The 19,958-nt window shown below is 42.8% G+C and overlaps 1 protein-coding gene across 2 annotated transcripts in view; it reads left to right on the top strand.

Moving 5' to 3' along the window:
• map3k5 (mitogen-activated protein kinase kinase kinase 5) overlaps positions 1-19,958 on the top strand; it is a 68,531-nt gene that overhangs the window by 40,661 nt on the left and 7,912 nt on the right. Inside the window, exons 12-21 of one of the 2 annotated variants that reach the window (XM_083790861.1) lie at positions 127-179; positions 2,847-2,942; positions 4,777-4,858; positions 10,523-10,656; positions 11,702-11,829; positions 12,624-12,760; positions 14,326-14,431; positions 16,187-16,344; positions 18,951-19,077; positions 19,490-19,507. In XM_083790861.1, coding sequence (XP_083646987.1) covers positions 127-179; positions 2,847-2,942; positions 4,777-4,858; positions 10,523-10,656; positions 11,702-11,829; positions 12,624-12,760; positions 14,326-14,431; positions 16,187-16,344; positions 18,951-19,077; positions 19,490-19,507 — 1,039 coding nt within the window. Of the gene's footprint in view, positions 1-126; positions 180-2,846; positions 2,943-4,776; positions 4,859-10,522; positions 10,657-11,701; positions 11,830-12,623; positions 12,761-14,325; positions 14,432-16,186; positions 16,345-18,899; positions 19,078-19,489; positions 19,508-19,958 lie in introns of both variants that reach the window. The other variant, XM_083790860.1, reaches the window with a different exon arrangement.

The raw sequence follows: 19,958 nt of genomic DNA, 5'->3' as shown, positions 1-19,958 counted from the left end.
GTCTATTAGAACGTTACTTTTGTATATACTATGTGCAGGCTGTCTGTGTGCATGTCAGTTCTTGATAAGCCTGAGTTTGGAGCTGTCATTCTCAGTCCATGTTGTGTGATCTGATCTCCCCTGCAGAGCAAGGGTATCCACGAGTGGAACTTCAGCGCAACATCCGTGAGAGGCGTCAGGTCAGTGGCATTTTCCTTACCTTACCTTTCAAGTAGTCACAATATATATATATCCACTACAATCTATCATCGGCCGTTGAAAAACACGGAGCCTGTCTCTTTGCTTTAGCATTTTTTTTGTCAAAGTGCCTTATGGTCTGTTGAAAATGCCATGCTGGCCAACACGGAAGTGGAACGACACAGGAGCCGAGATAAAGGCATTTCAGAAAATCCATTAGGATGGGACCAGTTTTTTTGCAATGACGTGGTTTACTGGTTCCTGGTTTCAATGAGAGTCAAACGGTGACTCATAGATTAGCGAAGACTGCTACCCAGGGGTCTAGCGCATTGTATCGGGGACAGACTCCCACGTATTACCGGCTGATACCGACAATAAGCCTTACTTTGAAGGATTCTATGAGCTTTCCTGATGATTCTCTCACAATACAAGGAGTCAACAGAAGAGAGGCTATATAGTATGCTGTCTTAACCACTTAAAAACCTGGCGTCCCTATTCTGGGGGCCGAACATTCGTCCAAGATGGCAAATCTACAAGATCACCATGGGTATCGTTGTGATGCGTTTCGTCTGGCAGCTATTATTGTATTCTTCATGTATTTGCTACCCATGGAGATAAGTCTGATATGGAAAGAAAAGCATGACATTTAAAAGAATGTGAGAACATTTTCAATCATAGTGAGTGAGAGATTCCAATGGCCTTCTTTATGCAGTGAATGTCCCTATAGTAGGGTTTTTACTTTACTTATCCCCATTACGCCGGCTGGCGCATAGGGCAGCAACAAGGGTTTGTGGCATCTGTGTACACACTGCAATCATCAATGGGTTTTGAGTTCCGTGCAGTGTTCCCGAATGACGGCATTGCAAATTGCGTTGGTTTGTCGGGATCATATTAAGACAAGCCAATATTGTAAACAATAGACATATTAAAAAGAGGCAAATGCCCCATCCCCTCCCTTCCCCTCCTACTACTCTGTCCTTGGAGGAATTCAGTGGCAGAGAGCGTGGGGCCTTGCAGATGCGAAAGGGCCCCCGCTCCGCGTTGCTAAGGAACGTTTTGTTCTTCTGCCTACTCGTCCCACAGTCAGTCAGTGGTGACACAATAGCGGCTCTAAAAGCAACAGGAGAGAACACAGGCAACACTGTTGCTCAGCTGGCAAAGGTTCAATGGCCCTCACGTATCAATGGACTGCACAAACCAACTCAATTTCGAGCCCAGGTTTTAGTGTACGCCCACGGCAACGTGACATTTATCAATCAAGCCGATCCTAGCGTACATTTGGTCTGAGCTCGCACACACACATACTTGCAAGTGTGTGCATTTTGGCACACTGGAAAGAAACAGCAGTCTCTGCAAGTAGGATTCACGTATTTCGTGAGGGTATAGCCTTTGTCAAGCTATACAACATGGTGCACACATGACGCATCACAGTTGCATCGTCATGAATGGAATACGTTTGTATATTAATTTAACCGTGCACAGTGCACGATAAAGTCATCATGTGAACGTGAGTCAGACTGCTGTGAGTGACGCTACGTTAATGAAAGATAGCCTGACAAGGCAGTATCAACATTTATGGAGTGAATGATGAATTAATGCATAAACATGGATGAAGGCTGGTGTGTGCTAGGTGGATGGTTACATCTCCGATCTCCCAGTGGTCGAGGCTGCTAATCTTACAATTTACAATTTAGGCATTTAGCAGACGCTCTTAATCCAGAGCGACTTACATTTAAGCAAGAACAAAAGCATGGGAATACATCACATAAAAGCATTTATCATGAAACATGCGTAAGCTAAGAAGGTAACAGTGGAATATCTATATGATGAAACTATACATACACTATACATAATAAACTATACATATTCACTACTATGCTATACATATGTACTATGGCGTGCTATGACTATATACAATACAATTATAGTGCTGTCTACATAACATGCTATAAGTCTGTGTCAAATGCTATCTAAGCCAACAGAAATGCTATCTAAGGGGTTAGGGTAAGTGGGCCATGATGGAGTCTGAAAAGGTGGGTTTTCAGGCTACGGCGGAAGATTGGGAGTGATGCTGCAGTTCTGACTGCAATGGGAAGTGCATTCCACAGTTTTGGAGCCAGAAGGGAGAAGAGTTTGGGACGTGTGGAGCGTTGTCCCGGCGTTTTTAGTGAGGGTACTTCCAGTTTCCCTGCGTTGGCTGATCTGAGTGCGCGGGAGGGTTTGTAGGGTTCAATCATACTTGTAAGATATGGGGGAGCCATACCTTTGGTTGCTTTGAATGCCAGCATCAGAGTTTTGTATTCTGTGCGGGCAGCGACCGGGAGCCAGTGGAGGGAGCGGAGCAGGGGGGAGACATGTGAGAATTTTGGCTGGTTGAAGACCAAGCGAGCTGCTGCATTTTGGATCAGCTGGAGAGGCTTAAGTGCACATGCTGGTAGGCCAGTAAGGAGGGAGTTACAATAGTCGAGTTTTGACAAGACTGTTGTCTGGATTAGGAGCTGGGCTGATTGATACAATGAATGCAAGGTATCTCTGTATGTATGACGTATAATCCACATATCTCAAGAACCAATCGACCAACCGACTTCAAATTCGCCATGCATATTGCAGATAATTATCATTACATATAAGCTCTTGTCCTCCAATGCCTGAATGTGTGCACTCTGCAGCATCTCCAAGTTTGACGAGCGCAGTGCGTTCCTCTATGTGCTCCACAACTCTGAGGACTTCCAGATCTACTTCTGCACGGAGATGCACTGCAAAAGGTTTGTGTGTGTTTCTCTCTCTCTCTCTGTCTCTGTCTCTCTGTATCTCTCTCTCTCTCTCTCTCTCTGTCTCTGTGTGTTTTTCGGCTTGGATCTGGGACTTTTCCAAACTTATGCTAGAAGCATAGCAGATGGCATTGTGTGTGTGTGTGTGTGTGTGTGTGTGTGTGTGTGTGTGTGTGTGTGTGTGTGTGTGTGTGTGTGTGTGTGTGTGTGTGTGTGTGTGTGTGCTCCTGCTCTCTACCCCATCCCTCCTGTCCCCGCTACACGTGTCCAACCCGTGCCGCCAGCCCTTTCTTTGTGTGATAATGACACTGTCCTCCTCGTCCACACATTTGAAATTCACCAGCTCTTTACAGTTGTTGTCCTGAGCGTGCCTTGCACATATAATCAGAGAAAGTGTTTGGCTGCTGGTACTGAACGTTCCAGGTTGGTTGGCGTACAGTATGTTTTAGGCTCACATCAAAGGCACAGTTCTTCCAGTGTGAATTCTGTCTGAGGGACTCGACTTTATTTAATTTTATTTAATTATTTAATTGACAGCCAACATGTATAACAGCCAAGAATAAAGAACATCACCAAACAAACTCATTATATAGCAACAAGCACAGCTTTGCAATGAGGCAATTAGCAGGTTTGTTGTGAATATGGTTGGGATCCTTTAGGATTTTTTAAACTATTCTGGTTCCTTAATAGTTCCCTCGCCTTTATAATGCCTTTATAATGCATTATAAGCTCATTTATAATGCACTATAATGTGCTTATAAGGCATTATTTTAATATATTTGGCCTTTTGTTATCATTTTTGATTAACACAAATTCAATCATACATGTATACAGTATTGCAAAGTGATGTCCAGGGTCACTGGGTTATAGTGGTTACAAACTCTTAAGATTGTGTACAAATGTGTTATGGTGGTCCTTGTATAGCAGACATGAAGTCCACATACAGTAGCAGATCTGACAGTGTGATTAAAAACCGGTTCCAGAAACGGTTCCAAATGAGATGCAACCTATTCTGCTTCCTCAATGTTGGATCTGGTTCCACCGGTTCCTCCGGATCCGGATCCCAACCAAGGTTTTACTTTATTGTTGCATCTTGTGCACAGGTACATAAGAGCAAAACTTATTTTAGTTTGGCTTCCTTCAGTGTCCTTCAGTGTTGTTGGCTGCTGTAGCCTCCTCACCACCTGAGAGACATAGGGAAACTGAAATTAAGGGACAGGGTTTTGACAGCTTGTGGAAATAGAAATTAGCTGATCTACGAGCTCACAAGGCATCGCATTGCAGCACCTTGTGAGCTTATAGATCTGGTATTTTCACTATGTGGGGGAGAAAAACTAATATTCTGGCTATGATCAGTTAATGACGAGCCTGAAATAGGGACACCAGATTGAAAGTGGTCAACTCTCTCTGGTATAAGAGCGTCAGCCAAAGAGTTAAACTGTAGGTATTGTACGTATATGTTTTAAGGTATTGTATGTGGAAATGCATAATAAGGATAAAGCTGAGGGGTTACACGTACACGTGTTTATCCAGCACTGTTGTGTGACACTTATGTTACACACTATTGTTTGGCTTGGCTTGTTTGCCTGGGTTACTGTCACGCACCTCTCAACTGTCATCTCGGCTGGAACAATTCTCTGTATAGCCCTGTAGTGGGAGCCCCTGGGCCCCCACTACAGTGGAAAGGTGGAATCTATGGGTGCAGCGGTTAATCAAACTAATCGGTTTAATCGATTAATAATTAAATAATCGATTGGAATAAAATATTACATTTTAGGAGAAAATTAACAGCTTTTTACTGACTGTCACCGTGCCTGTGCTCCATTAGGTTCTGTGACCTGGTCAACAGCATCACGGAGGAGTCCTGGAAAGGCCCGGAAGAGGGAGAGTGTGATGCAGAAGCCTTAGAGGTATGGATGAGTTCATTCATGGTCTCTTCATTTGCACTACAGAACTGATTTGGCTATATAAAGTCATAGAGCAGGGGTGGGAAACCTTTTCAGTCACATTATGAGCATAGCTGTTGATGATCACCCAGTGCAGGACAGTGAAAACCACCATTGTGTTTGTCTTATTATAAGCTAATTGATTTCTGAAAGCTTTTTTCCCTTAATGGACATTGAAATTATCTCATTGTACATTATCTCAAAGGAGGCCTTTCTACTGTACTGTACTACTGTACTGTAAGATGACCTGCCTGACACATCATACCCTTCATGTTTGGTTGTCCCTTTGCAGAGTGCGTCTGGTCCTTTTGTTTGTGTATCACATTTCAGTGTGTGTGCTGTGCTGCTGTGTTACACGTGTTGTCTGAAATGTATTTGTCATCATTGCTACCAATTCATTGCAGAGGAACTGTACTTTTGTGAACATATAAATTATTTATCCCACTCAACTGAAGGGCAGGACACGCACTGTCAACTAATATAGTAAAAACTATGGCCTTTTTTTTACTAAGAAATAAACACTCAGTTGTAGCAGAACAGAGTTTAACCATCAGTTGCCATGTGGAAATAGTGCATTCCTTAACCACTTAAACAAAGTGGTTCTGCAGTATATATTTAGAGAATCAACCTGGGGACCACTGTTGTGTTGCCCTTAACAGCCATTATGTATTATTATATTGGTTATATGGGCACATTTCCTAACTAGAACTGCACTCTGTCGAGTGCATACTTGCTTGTTGCACACTAGTAGGCCATAAATGGCCAACTAGTTGGCCATTTTTTTTATTGAATTAAAAATTTAAAAAAATTGAATTAAAATATTTTATACAGTATAATTATTCTGTAAACTGTGGAATCTCAGTATCTCTGTGAAGGAACGTTTGAAATGTCTAATTATTAGGTGTAACTATTTGCTACCTACCTACTTTATGCATATAAACACCTAGTATTATTAAGTATGGTTCAAGTTTCTATCTATATAAGAAATACAGTTTTATCGATGTAGATGTATTCTAGATCATGATTTATTTTTCTTTGAAAAACTTAAAAGGGATCTAAATTATTACTTGGGGGCGAAATTATTACTTGCACGCTCTGCTTGCGCACCGTGCCAGCCAACCCGCCACTTGATGCGTATGCAAATAAAACAGCAGATTTGTGCCTGGTTTGCTGGGACCAGATTACATAAATGACCATATTTCTTACGTCATCATTGAGAGCTAGTCATACATATACACACCACGTACTCTGGTACCAGCAGATCAGGCACAATTTGCTATTTTATTTTACTGATTATGTATATAGTATACGTATGACTAGCTCTAAATGATGACGTAAGACATACGTATACATACAGTATACATATACTATATAGAGTATGTAGTTGTAAGTTGATTAGCGGTATACTGTGGTTACTTTGCACCAAAAACCGTGACAGCCAACCCGTCATTTGATGCGTATGCAAATAAAACAGCAGATTTGTGCCAGGTTTGCTGGGACCAGATTACATAAATGACCATATTTCTTACGTCATCATTGAGAGCTAGTCATACATATACATACCACGTACTCTGGTCCCAGCAGATCAGGCACAATTTGCTATTTTATTTGACTGATTATGTATATAGTATACGTATGACTAGCTCTAAATGATGTAGTTGTAAGTTGATTAGCGGTATACTGTGGTTACTTTGCACCAAAAACCGTGACAGCCAACCCGCCATTTGATGCGTATGCATTTGCAAATAAAACAGCAGATTTGTGCCTGGTTTGCTGGGACCAGATTACATAAATGACCATATTTCTTACGTCATCATTGAGAGCTAGTCATACATATACACACCACGTACTCTGGTCCCAGCAGATCAGGCACAATTTGCTATTTTATTTGACTGATGTATGTATATATAGTATACGTATGACTAGCTCTAAATGATGACGTAAGACATATGGTCATTTATGTGATCTGGTCCCAGCAAACCAGGCACATATTTGCTGTTTTTTTTGCATACACATCAAATGGTGGGTTGGCTGTCACGGTGAACGAAGACCGGGCGAAATTATTACTTGCGCGCTCTGCTTGCTCAAGTAATAATGGTGACTCAACCAGTCAATCCTGTACAGTGTGTGGGGCGTACACTTTCCCGTACAACTGGAAGTTCTTGACATCCAACTTTCCAGTAAATGACAACATTGACGTGTCAGTTACAGTCACCTACTGTATTTGTGCAAATAAAGGCTCTTGTAACGGCATCGGAGCCCACAGTGTGCGAGCGTCTCCGAGCGTATACTACTCGCCGCTCGGCACCTGCCCAAGTTTGGGTTGGATGTGCATGTTTTTGTACTTTTTTCGTGTAACATTGATGTGTCATCATACATCACCAGGTCATTTAGTGGACTCTGTTTCGCAACTTTGCATGGTCAGGGACCACATACAATACCTTCACGGACCACCAGTGGTCCACGGACCACCTGTTGAAAACCTCTGCCCTACATGGTTGACCGGAGTCCCTCAGGGCTCTATGCTAGTCTCTTCTGTCATTGTGGAGAAAGCGTTTTCTCAAAATAGAAGTGTTGTGACTTGTGAGCTTGCCAATCTGCTATTTTATGCAAACGCTTTTCCCACAATACGGATGCTGGGTGTTGTCAATAAAAACCACCCGAGGCGGTGTTTTCTCTCTCTCTCTCTCTCTCTCTCTCTCTCTTTGTCCCATTTGTCCACACGGCAGTCACACAGACGCACATGTGAGCTCACAACAGTAGACTCAGCTGGAATAATAATAATAATAATCTTTATTGTCCCGAAGGATATTTGTCTTCACAATCTGTTCAACAGTTCAACACCCACATCAAAAACAACACAGAGCACATAGCACCAAGACAAAACAAAAAACAAAAAACAAAACATGAGTTCCCTACTGTGTACAGAATCATCCTATCGGCGGGGCAGTTTGTTTAATGCCGCGATGGCTGAGGGGACAAAACTCCTACTAAAACGGACCTTTTTCCAGGGCAAGGTCCTGTATCTTTGTCCAGATGGCATGAGGTTAAAGAAACGATACAGAGGATGATCAGTGTCATTTGATATCGAGAGTGCTAGTCGTGTGATGGCGTTATTGTTCATATCAGAAAGTGTGGGTGTAGGAAGTCCGATGATTTTGGAAGCAATACGGGTGATACTGAAAAGTTTGTTCCTGTTAGGCATGGACAGTATGGTGTAGAAACATGCAGAACAGTACAACAGAACGGGTTGAATAATGCTTTTGTACAGTAATAGCAAAAGATGAGGAGCAACAGATAGTGATCTTAATTTACGGATTACATGGAGTCTTTGCTGAAAGCGTGACTGGATTGATGTAATGTGTTGATCAAACCTAAGTCTATTGTCCAGTGTGAGTCCAAGATATGTGAAGCTGTCTACCTGTTCTATTGTTTTACCATTAATGAGGAGTGGGTTAAGTCCAGTGTGGGTTGTTGTTTCAATGACCAGTTCTTTTGTTTTGACCACATTCAACTCTAGATAGTTGTCAGTACACCACTGTGTGAAATGAGAAATGGTATTCTGATAGACCGTAATAGAGTTATTGTCATGGAGCAGTCCGAGAATGGCAGTGTCATCAGAGTATTTAAAGTATGTGATGTTAGTGGGTGAGGGGCTAATACAGTCATTTGTGTACAGAGTGTAGAGGAAGGGGCTGAGGACACAGCCTTGAGGGGCCCCTGTGTTGGTGATGGCAGTTGATGAAAATGATGTACCTACTTTAACTGTTTGTGGTCTATTGCTCAGGAAGCTGTGAGTCCAGTGTATGAGAAGTGGGGGGATGTTGAGCTGATGCAGTTTCTTGATCATATGATGGCGTTGGATCGTGTTAAAGGCAGAACTAAAGTCAACAAAAAGAATAGTGGCAAAATTGTCCGAGGATGAATCCAGGTGTTGGAGAAGGGAGTGAAGGAGGCATGCCACAGCATCCTCTGGAGGAGCCTCATTGTGTTCTCTGCATTGCCAGAGAACAGGGGCAGGTGGAAACACCTGCTGCATTCACCTGGCCTCCGCTGCAGTGCCGCAGGGGGAAAGAAAAATATCTGCTAATTATGCAAAACAATGACACGCCCTGTTCCCGTTCAGAGTGTGTGCGGTGCAGATCAAATGTCCCCCAATGGATTCCTTTCCCCTTATGAGGCCATTAGAAATGTTGCTGTGTTTGATCTGTGGCGAGCCGTGTCGAGCTAAAGCCTGGCCGTCATATCAGATGTTTGTCTCTAATCTCTGGTCTCCCATTATGTGCGAGTCCACCTCCCGCCCCGTCCACTGTCCCCAAACCATGTGTGCTAGCCACTATGGTCTCTGTCAACATTAGTCATACGCTCTCTCTGATAGGAAACGGACTGTTGTCACTGGAGCCGTGCCAGCATTGAGGAGGAATCAAGTACCTGTAATGGGCTTACTGTAATCTCCTTGACAGTAATCTGATTACAAAATGATTACTTGTCATTTGTTAAGGAAAAATAATAAACTTTCAACATGGAAACCTTACTTTATTATTATTATTATTTTGTTGCATTTGGTTGTCTAGAAAATGTTTTTTCTTCATGCATGTGTGTTTACATTTTTCTTCTCACTCAATTTATCACTGAACATGTAAATCCAACAGTTAAAAACGTTAAATTAAAACAAAAATGGAAACCTGTCACGATGCAACTTAGTTCATTGGGTCATTGTATGTAGCTATTTTCACTATTCATCCTACACAGAAACATGTTTGATGTTGTGATATTATTGGCATCAAAACCGCTTTATAAGGGGCACGGTGGCACAGTTGTTAGTGCTTTCGCCTCACAGCTAGAAGGTCCTGGGTTCGATTCCCGCTCGGGACGCTGTGGGTGCTGGCGGCGTGTTTCCTCCTCCGCGTCATCAGTACCCATACCCGAGGCGGGGTTGGCGAAAGGGCCTATCTGTGTGGAGTTTGTATGTTCTCCCCGTGTCCCCTAGGGTAGGTACCCTCACAAAGAACATGCAGTAATCCTGGTCTCTAAACTGCCTCCCCCTGGCCAGCCGGGGCGCCTGATGGAGGGGAAATTGGAATAACGTGTTCCTTCCACGCGCTACGTCCAACCATGAAAAACTCCCCCCTGTCAGGTGTAAAGGAGTAACTTGGACACTCAGGCATGAAGGAAGCATGAGTTCAAGTCCGTTGCTCTCCCCATGTCCCCCATATATGGGGACTAGGTTGGCGGAGGGTGTGTAGAGCCCAGGATCACATTAGATAATTGACACAGGGGTGAAAAATGGGTTACAAAATCGTGGGATAAAAAAAAGAAAGAAAAAAACTTTTATAAAACTTGAAATAATGAGTTGATTTAAATCATTGTCCATAATATACAGTCTGTAAAATATTAAAGTGCTCACTCTGTAGTACTAGATTTAACTCATAGGTTAGGTACAAACTACATGAACTTGCATGTCACAGGAGATTGTGTTGCTGATTGTCAATTGAATGAAGCAGGTAAATGTTGCATTTTGAAAGTAATTTTCCCTTCTACCAGTATAGTTAAATATCCATCCAGTTTCATTCTTTGTCATTGCAAATATGCAAATTGCTGCCCTGTGCTTGCTTGTTGTCTCTGCAGTATGACTATGAGTACGACGAACACGGAGAGAGGGTGGTTCTGGGAAAGGGGACGTTTGGAGTTGTGTACGCGGGGCGAGACCTTAGCAACCAGGTGCGACTGGCCATCAAAGAGATACCAGAGAGAGACAGTCGGTGAGTATCCTCGCTGGGCCTTTGTCCCCAAATAAAGGTCCTTGTATTTAGTTGTACTTCTCACGCTGTAATTTAACTAGTATCAACTGAACTGAAGGATTTTGTCAATGCTATGTGGGAGACTGTTGACGTAGGCATTTTAATGGCAAATTACTGGTTCAATAACAACAGGTTTCTGAGCTGCTGCTGTATGTTAATGTACCCTGTTAGTCAGCTCTAAAGCTAAATGGAATTCAAGCAAGCTGCTGCTTTCTTCACGGAAAGATAGTGATTGACGGCAGACTTTCGTCTCTGTGAGACAATGATTGACAGCGTGGCCTGGATAAAGCCCTGTGGTCTTTCTCTCTCCATCTCTTTTTTTTCTTTTTGGCGCTCACATGGCATGTGTGCCTTCCCCTGACTCTCGACAGCCACACATACAGCTGAGCGAGTGACTGGGCAGAAGAAAAAAAGCAACAAAAAAAGATGGGTCGCCTAGCAACTACCACACGCTGGTAGCCTTGTGCTCCCTCCGCTGTTCCTGCTCGAGATACTTGTCTCCTCATTGTTCCACCCACTCGTCTATAATTACGAGACACCTTCACAGACGACATGATTCCAACGCCTCGCATTGTTCCACTAATCACGTCAAAGAGAGTAATGTTGTTGTTTTGTGGCACTGTGACTATGGCATGCACAAGAAATAAGTGGCACTCCAAATTTCACAATAGAGATTAATTTAAAGGACAAACACACCGTGACGTAGACGCACACTATCTGCCACGTGGGCTGGCAGTGGACATGGCCTCCATGTAATGAAGTTTTCCCCCCTTCCCTTTTCAATCAGAGTCTTGAAGAATACTGTGGACTCAACAATTGATGTTGTTGGCAGGCATTAGGGGTGCAACAGTTAATCTAGCTAATTCATATAATCGATTATTGGAGAAAAACAAATAAGCAAAAAAGCAGATCTATAAGATCACAATGCATTTCGATGTGTCACGTTGTGAGCTTGTAGATGTTGCATGTCTATGTTTGCATGACACCATTGTCTTTCCTTCTGCAGGTATTCTCAGCCCCTTCATGAGGAGATTTCACTTCACAAGCATCTGAAACACAAGAACATTGTGCAGTACCTGGGCTCCATCAGCGAGAATGGATTCATTAAGATCTTTATGGAGCAGGTGCCCGGAGGTGAGCGATCCCGTTGGTCTGCATTCATATCTCCATTGGTCTTTGTTAACCACTTTCAACCTGGCGTCCCCATTTTGGACAAGCCATTATAGGCACATTGTCTATATGTACAGTATATAGAGTATATAGAGGTTAAGTGGTTAATATCAGTGCAAATATCAGTGCAGTGGTCAGGGAGGGAAAGGCTAAGACTTAGGTCTTAGGGCTCCGATTAATCGGCTGAATGCGGTTATCGGCTGATACTCCCCTTGTTGACAGCCATTGGTTTATCAGCCGATAAGATGACACACACCATGACCGAAGTTTATCGATTGTTTGATCAATCTATTTTATTGAATTTGTGCTGATTAAAAGATAGTATGATAAAGCATTCAAAGACTTTTAAAACGTTTTTATTATTAACATTGATTTGTTTCCCTGGCACAAAAGGTAACTAACTATTTAACTAACTAACTACAAAAAACAGTGCATCCTTACTAAGACTGAGGCCCATGGTAATCTACAGATCCCATAAGACTGAGTCGCTGCGTTCTTTGATTTGTTTAGTCACTTTGCTAGTCAAGTGACAAAACAAATCATGGATGCAGCGAATCGGGCTGGAAACCAGGCTATAAGATTGATACATATATTCTGTTCACACACTTTCACAATAAAGCGTAAGAGCAGGTGCGTAGGCAAACAAGTGCACATCAATAATAAAAGAATACGCCCGCACACGCACACTGCCAAACTAACTATAAGCTATCTATTCCAGCCCACTGTTCATCACTGTACAATGACCTGCTTTTGTCTAGGGAGTCTGTCGGCACTGCTCAGGTCGAAGTGGGGTCCTCTGAAGAACAACGAATCCACCATTGGCTTCTACACCAGGCAGATCCTGGAGGGTCTCAAATACCTGCATGACAACCAGATTGCACACAGGGACATCAAGGTGATCTTAAGAGTAATGTTTTTTAGCAAATCGTGCACTTTTCGTAAAAGATCCATGAAACTTTCAGCATGCATTTCTGTATGGATAACTATGTCCCAATAGCTGATGCAGCTGCATATTACGGCTGCATGTTGCAGCTGCATATTACGGCTGCATGTTGCAGCTGCATATTACGGCTGCATGTTGCAGCTGCATATTACGGCTGCATGTTGCAGCTGCATATTACGGCTGCATGTTGCAGCTGCATATTACGGCTGCATGTTGCAGCTGCATATTACGGCTGCATGTTGCAGCTGCATATTACGGCTGCATGTTGCAGCTGCATATTACGGCTGCATGTTGCAGCTGCATATTACGGATGCATGTTGCAGCTGCATATTACGGCTGCATGTTGCAGCTGCATATTACGGATGCATGTTGGCAGCTGCAAATTACGGATGCATGTTGCAGCTGCATATTACGGCTGCATGTTGCAGCTCTATGGCAACATTCATGACAGTCGTCATGGCTTCCCCTTATTGTTAGCAGTGCTTCCTCTGTGACCTTCTGAAATGTGGGGGCTCAGTTCACTCATTTCAGGTGTGGTTCCACATCTGTCCTGTTTCATTCCACGTTATGGTTCTAGTACACAACATTGTGCAAAAAAAAAAAAAAAAAAGAATATTGCACTTGATCATAATAAAATGTATTGTATTGTGGGGAAACGCTACTGCTTAGATAGCCACATGCTTTGAACCCTAGTGGTCCTATTCTGGGGAGGCGAACGCCGAACATTCACCAAAATATATTCGGCAAATAGATGATTTGGTGTAGAGGGGAAAGAATGAGGGTGCCTCACTGCCTACTATAGAACCCCAGGGGCACTCCGCTCAGTGAAGTACTGTATATAGGCTTTAAGTGGCTAGTTAGGTAAGATGTAAGAGCCATAATAAACCTCACTGATTACATTCCCATCACAGCCAGTCATTAGGGTCAATAGACTCTTTATGCGGACGCCACACGGCTCCAACTTCTGCCTGATTTAACAACGCTGTCATATAAATGACTGCAGTGCCTATTCACGTAAATGTTAATCACTTTGTTTTGGTTGGGAGGCTGTCATCCCACTGAGGGTGGGTTATAACCTGCTATCTGCATCTGTTGATTTACAGCCTTCCAGAATATACCTCATAATCCTTAGATTTAGAGAAGGAAATGACTGAAGCTTTTGTATCTCCACATTTTATATATTTTTGAGGGGCGCTAGCCACTCCTATACACAGGTTTAATGTTTGTCTTTAGTTCAATGTTTACGCCATATTGTCTCTTTATTGTTAATGGCGTTTAATGTTTGTGTTTGCACCGTTTGTTTTATATCGCTATTACATCACCTAATCAACATGAGTTATACTTTAATTAGTTTAATATATTAGCGCCCCTCACTTCACACGGGTGTGATTTTTTAAATATATGTTAACCATTTATTTAATTCTTTGGTCTTGACCTCAACTAAGTTTGATGATTGTGTGCAGTGATTATTACAGTGATTATTATCCGTTCTCATGAACGCCTGTTGTTATTTACAGGGTGACAATGTTCTCATCAATACGTACAGCGGTGTCCTGAAGATTTCAGATTTTGGCACATCCAAGAGGCTGGCAGGGATCAACCCCTGCACTGAGACCTTTACTGGTAAGAAGGGCCGTCATCGTATGTAAGCCTGTTACTTGAAATATACTGTAAGAAATGCCTCACAATTACCGGCACCAATAATCAGAACAAATAATGTATTATGGCAAAGAATACTAAATACATAGTTACTAATCGTTAACTTTTACTTTACAATTTTGCCAAATAGCGTAAATAGCTGATCTACAAGCTCAGAATGCTTTTACATGTTGTGAGCTTGTAGATCTGCTGATTTCCACCAATTCTGAAAACATTAAAAGGACAACAATGTGGAAATAATGATCGAAATATGACATTTATATTCATTACATCCAGCTTTTCTAACAATTCTAGCAATTATTCAAAATAATTGTGATGAGCTCAAATTGTGTTCATGGCAATTATGCAACGAGCACTGTTTGGTCCATTTGGTTTAATTTTACATTCTCAACAGACTCAACTACAGATTTCAAACGAAAGCCAATACAAAGTCAATACAAAAACTGTTACTTTGTGGACAATCCATGATAAAGCTTTACACTTATTTACAACAGGGTTCACCATTTTCAATTAATCAGAACATTTAGGGACGTAAAAATATACGCTCAGACTTAATTGATCATAGGCCAGTTTCGAATTGCAGCCGTCCGTAGGTGCTCGGTTTTTAAGGAGTCTGGTTGACTCATTATCTGATATCTATTCTTAGCCTTCTTCTTTCCTTGCATGCAAATTTGTGTTGCGTGTGTGTGAGATTTCCATGGTTGGAATGTTTCATATTGGTGTTGATGAACAAGAGATTACTTCACACTCTGGTCCCGAAACCTTCTTTCTGCTGATGCCGAGGTCGTTCCCATAGAAACCCTTAACACCTGATTTATACTTAGTTAAGCGCCGGTGTCTTGCACTGTAAATAGTTGATCTACAACCTTGCAACGCTTCGCAGCGTGGCACGTTGTGAGCGTATGCATCGGCTATATTTGGGGCCAGACACAAGGGACACAAGTATAAATGGGGTTTTACGTGTGTTTGTGCCGTTACTATTTTGTAGGAGCAAAATCCAGGCTCGGCTCACTAGCCTGTGAGCGATACATCTGAGAATAGCCCGCCGCTCCTATTCAGAGCACCTGGCACGTTGAGAGCTCGCACTGAGCTTGAGAAGACCAGTTTAAGCCGTGTGATGTTGGCACGGCAGCGGCCAATCACGGCTCAAGACGGCCCGTTTCTTGGGACCACCTGATTGGAACAGACAGGTAGTCATCCTGAACCCTGGAGCCCTGTCAGGAAATATGCCTGCTTCACCTCGTTCTTTTAATAGCACAGGCCTGGCTGCGGGGTCCGCTGCTACACTACAGTATGTTTGTGTCACCGGCAGTTTGAACACAGTCCCCCTTCTAAAATACCGCATTTTCTGCGTGCTATTATTAGAACAAGGGACCCCTTTCAAGAGAGCTAGCTCCTGCAAATGTTGCTATGTGCCATATTGTCATTACCCAACCTCAGAGAGAGGCTCTGCAGCATTGCTCCACCAAAGCCGGGGGCCAAGTTAAACCTCTTATAACCCCGTCGGTCATTTATGAGAAGTGTGTCATCACCTCAGAGAAACTGCAGCAACTTGGAATTTGCCGTAATGTTGTTGTGTTTTTGTGCAGCTAACCTCAATGCCTTACTCCTATTTCATTATTACAGGACCTGGCCACTGTTGTTGTTGTTGTACAATGCTTGTCTTTTATTTCTGCGTCCAATTTGTTTTGTCCTTTTTGCTGGGTTTTTGTCTCTCAGGCACGCTGCAGTACATGGCCCCTGAGATTATAGACAAGGGCCCCCGGGGCTATGGCAAACCAGCAGACATCTGGTCTCTTGGCTGCACCATCATAGAGATGGCTACTGGGAAACCGCCTTTCTATGAGCTAGGAGAACCACAGGCAGCTATGTTCAAGGTCAGTGGACAAAGGCCATCTACTGTATGCTAAAGCAGTGATTCTCAACCTTTTTTATTCAAGGAGCCCCAGTTTGATGTGCGTCAGGCCCTGGACCCCCTTTTGATACCGTTGTCTTTATTTCTGGTACCGATCTGATACCGTTGTCTTCTACACTGTAAAATCCCCTGTGTTAATTTAACTCAGAAATACAGACCCATAAAGGGTCCACTTGGACCCATGTTACTAATACTAGACCCAGGTTAATACTTGATTTTCCCTCACATCTGTGTTAGAATATAAATATTATTTGCAAGAGGATATATAAAGATCTGTGCTATACGGGTGTGGTGGGGGGAGAATCATTTTCCAAACCCTCCTCCAACGTTCTAATGTTTACCCAGAAACATCACAGTACTAACATACATTTCTCTGTAGCTTGCATGAAGCACTTAAGTTTGGTTGTGGGTCTGACATGCCAAGCTACCCAATTATGAATACACCCACACAGTTGGCTCCTTCGCCCTCCATACAGTACACTTCGTTGTCCATACTTTTCCACTGTCTGCTTAACCACATGAACCCTAGCATCCCTATTCTGGGCATGTCATACTAGGCAATCAATCAGCCTAAATATTTGTGATGCCTTTTGAGCTTGTAGATCAGCTATTTTCGCCAATTTGGTGTAGAGGGGAAAATAGGAGGGGACCAACTATAGACCACGGCGGGACTCCGATCAACAACGTATATAGGGATTAAGTGGTTATTATAGGCTGCCACGTGTGTAATAATAAGCACTATTAAGCAGTGCCCTTGGATCACACTGCATGCACCTGTCGGCACAGGCTGCTGTTGTCCCCGCCTGCATGGATGTCATCTGTTTGAACACAAAACAGGTCATATTCATATTACTCAGATCATACACGGACACATACTGTACCTTATAGACACAAATGTATGCTTGGAACCCACCAAAAAGTCATACAGTACACACTCTCTGTTGTCTTTTCCCACAGTTCCTATGTAGTGCACGTGTCTGTTTCCTTAGAAATGTTGACACACCCGTTTTTCCATGCAGAAATGTAATATATTGTTGTTGTTAGCCATATGCAGCCCATTAAGAAACGTTGAGAATTCTGAGAAGTGGTTTGTGGACAGTTACAACGATCAAGTCAAAAAAGCCCCCGGACTATGGAATTTTCCATACAATGAAACAAATGGCGTGAGATTTTAGATGCCTAGGCGTCTCCTGTTACCAAAAGGCAGTTCCTTATGGAAAACCACCCGCCCTGAAATTCTCTGCTGGCTTTTTGATCCAGGTCCTTGACGCATGCATCAAGACCCAAATAGTATATGGGGAAATACAATATTCCTTTCATGTGGTGGCCGTTTATTTCGACCCCCCCCCCCTTCCCTGTCAGAACAGCTTGTGTCCTACTTTTAGGCTGTTGGTCAAAAAACATTTGTCTGAAACTGGGGCAGAGCTAGGAGTCATGTGAGGACAGAGTCACATGGGGTACGGCTGTTTCATACACCAGTGGTTCTCAACGTGAGGACTGGAGATCCCCCAAGGGTTATTGAGGAGGTTCCAGGCGGTCCCACCCTAGCTAAATGATTGATAGGAGCTCTTAGAGGTTTGTAATTTGGAATAGTTAGGTAACTCTTACAGGTCTGTAATTCTGACAGTGTACAAATGTTAGTTGAATTATACTGAGTCCCAACGATAAAAATCGTATCAAATGGGGGTTGGTGGCATATTAGGCATATCAAATCAACATATGAACTAATTTATAACTGGGGGTAATAAGGTTTAGAATCAATGAGAATCAATACTACACCATACTGATGCATTGAGATTTACCAAACAGACAAAACAAAATGTAAAGTCTCCCCTGGACCGTCCTTTCCCTGAGGAATGCGGATGCCTGAAGGGAGGGTCATGTCATTCCTAACCTTAAGTCAACATTCCTCAGCAGCAACGGCAGGAATTCCTCTGTTCTTTCAGTCAAACAAAGGGGGACACCCTTGGGAAAGGGGGGGGGGTGTACACTACTCAAAGTAAATATCCATTTGAGTTATTCAAGTATTTTTATTGAAGTTTGTACATAAGACAGGACAGACAACAGATACATGACAATTACAGAACAGATACAGGACAAACCAACAACACCAGTACTCAACATTCATGTATAAAATATAAAAGTCTGAAATACAACGTAAAAATCGAGGAATCACACCTGTGTGAACCAAGTGGCACAACAGCGCCCCTACTGGTACTCATACTGGTGCTCATTAACGTCACATAGGTTAACCAACCACACATAGGTGAACACGGACATTGCTGCTCCTTGGGGTGGTTGCACCACTCAAAAACCACAAATTGTATATTAATGAAATCAACTATAACTGAAATAAAATACAAAATGTGTGTGTGTGTGTGTGTGTGTGCGTGCGTGCGTGCGTGCGCGCGCTGCTAGGTCATATAGATAGATGCTAGGTCACATCTATATTTATTTTGTCTTTATTCATGGCACAAAGTTCCTGACTCTGTGTGCCCACGCGTGCTGCTTTGCTAGGTGGGCATGTTTAAGATCCACCCAGAGATCCCAGAGTCCATGTCTTTCGAGGCCAAGGCCTTCATCCTGCGCTGCTTCGAACCCGACCCAGACAGACGCGCCACCGCCACAGACCTGCTCACCGACGAGTTCCTCACCGTCACCAGCCGCAAGAAGAAGGGCAAGAACAGCTTCACCGGTAAATGATCGCTTAGAGTAGACTGTGTTGTGTGACGTCCCAGACTGCACATTATTGTATATATCGCTGCTGTGTGTGGTGGAAACCGTTCCTTCTTTATTATTATTTTAAAACAGTGAAAAGTACTGAGTGGGGCTTTAAGGAATAAAAAGACAATAAATGTAAAACATGGGCATACAAGGTTTATGCCCGACAGCAAATATATACTTTGTGGTATGACGAATAGTGAAAATAGCGGATCGACGGGCTCAGAACTTATCTTTCTATAAATGTCAGATTTCTTTCTTTTTTTTCACCTGTCACATGTGTCATATGTTGGATATTGGATTTCGTTTACATTAGGCTCTGTAGCAAAGTGTCGCTGTGCTGACTGACTTAACAGATATACTGTGCTTGTGTGTTCTTTCAACAGCACTGACACCTGGCTCAGGTGAGTTGGACTTGCAGAGTTTCTACCTCATAAGTCACCACTAGAGGGGGCCCTCCATACACGTGTCATCTCTAACTAACAACAGTCTGCTGTGATGTATCTAGGCTACAATATTTATTTTTTATTTTTTTTGTCTTGTATGCGGCCACCTTGCCAAGCACGACTCTGCCCTTTCCAAGAACCTGAAATAGACACTGTACCCCATGACTTTCTGAATACTTGAATATGTTTACCCAGGCCTGTTTGACTCTATATACAAAGTAGTTACACTTTAAGACAAGAGAATACTTTTAACTACAATACAGTGTATTGTGGGGCGGCTTTTATACTTCAGGATTCTTTCTTTTTATGTTTTGTTTTTTGCTTAACTCTCTAACCATGAATTCACACAGTAAATATCACATCACATGACCTAATGTAATGTCATAGAGTGCGGTGGAGCAATGTAAAG

Source organism: Protomyctophum parallelum (assembly GCF_964188405.1).
Source record: "Protomyctophum parallelum genome assembly, chromosome: 19".
NCBI classification, from domain to species: domain Eukaryota; kingdom Metazoa; phylum Chordata; class Actinopteri; order Myctophiformes; family Myctophidae; genus Protomyctophum; species Protomyctophum parallelum.
Note: the sequence above shows the minus strand (reverse complement) of the source record. Positions and strands in the feature narration are given on the sequence as shown.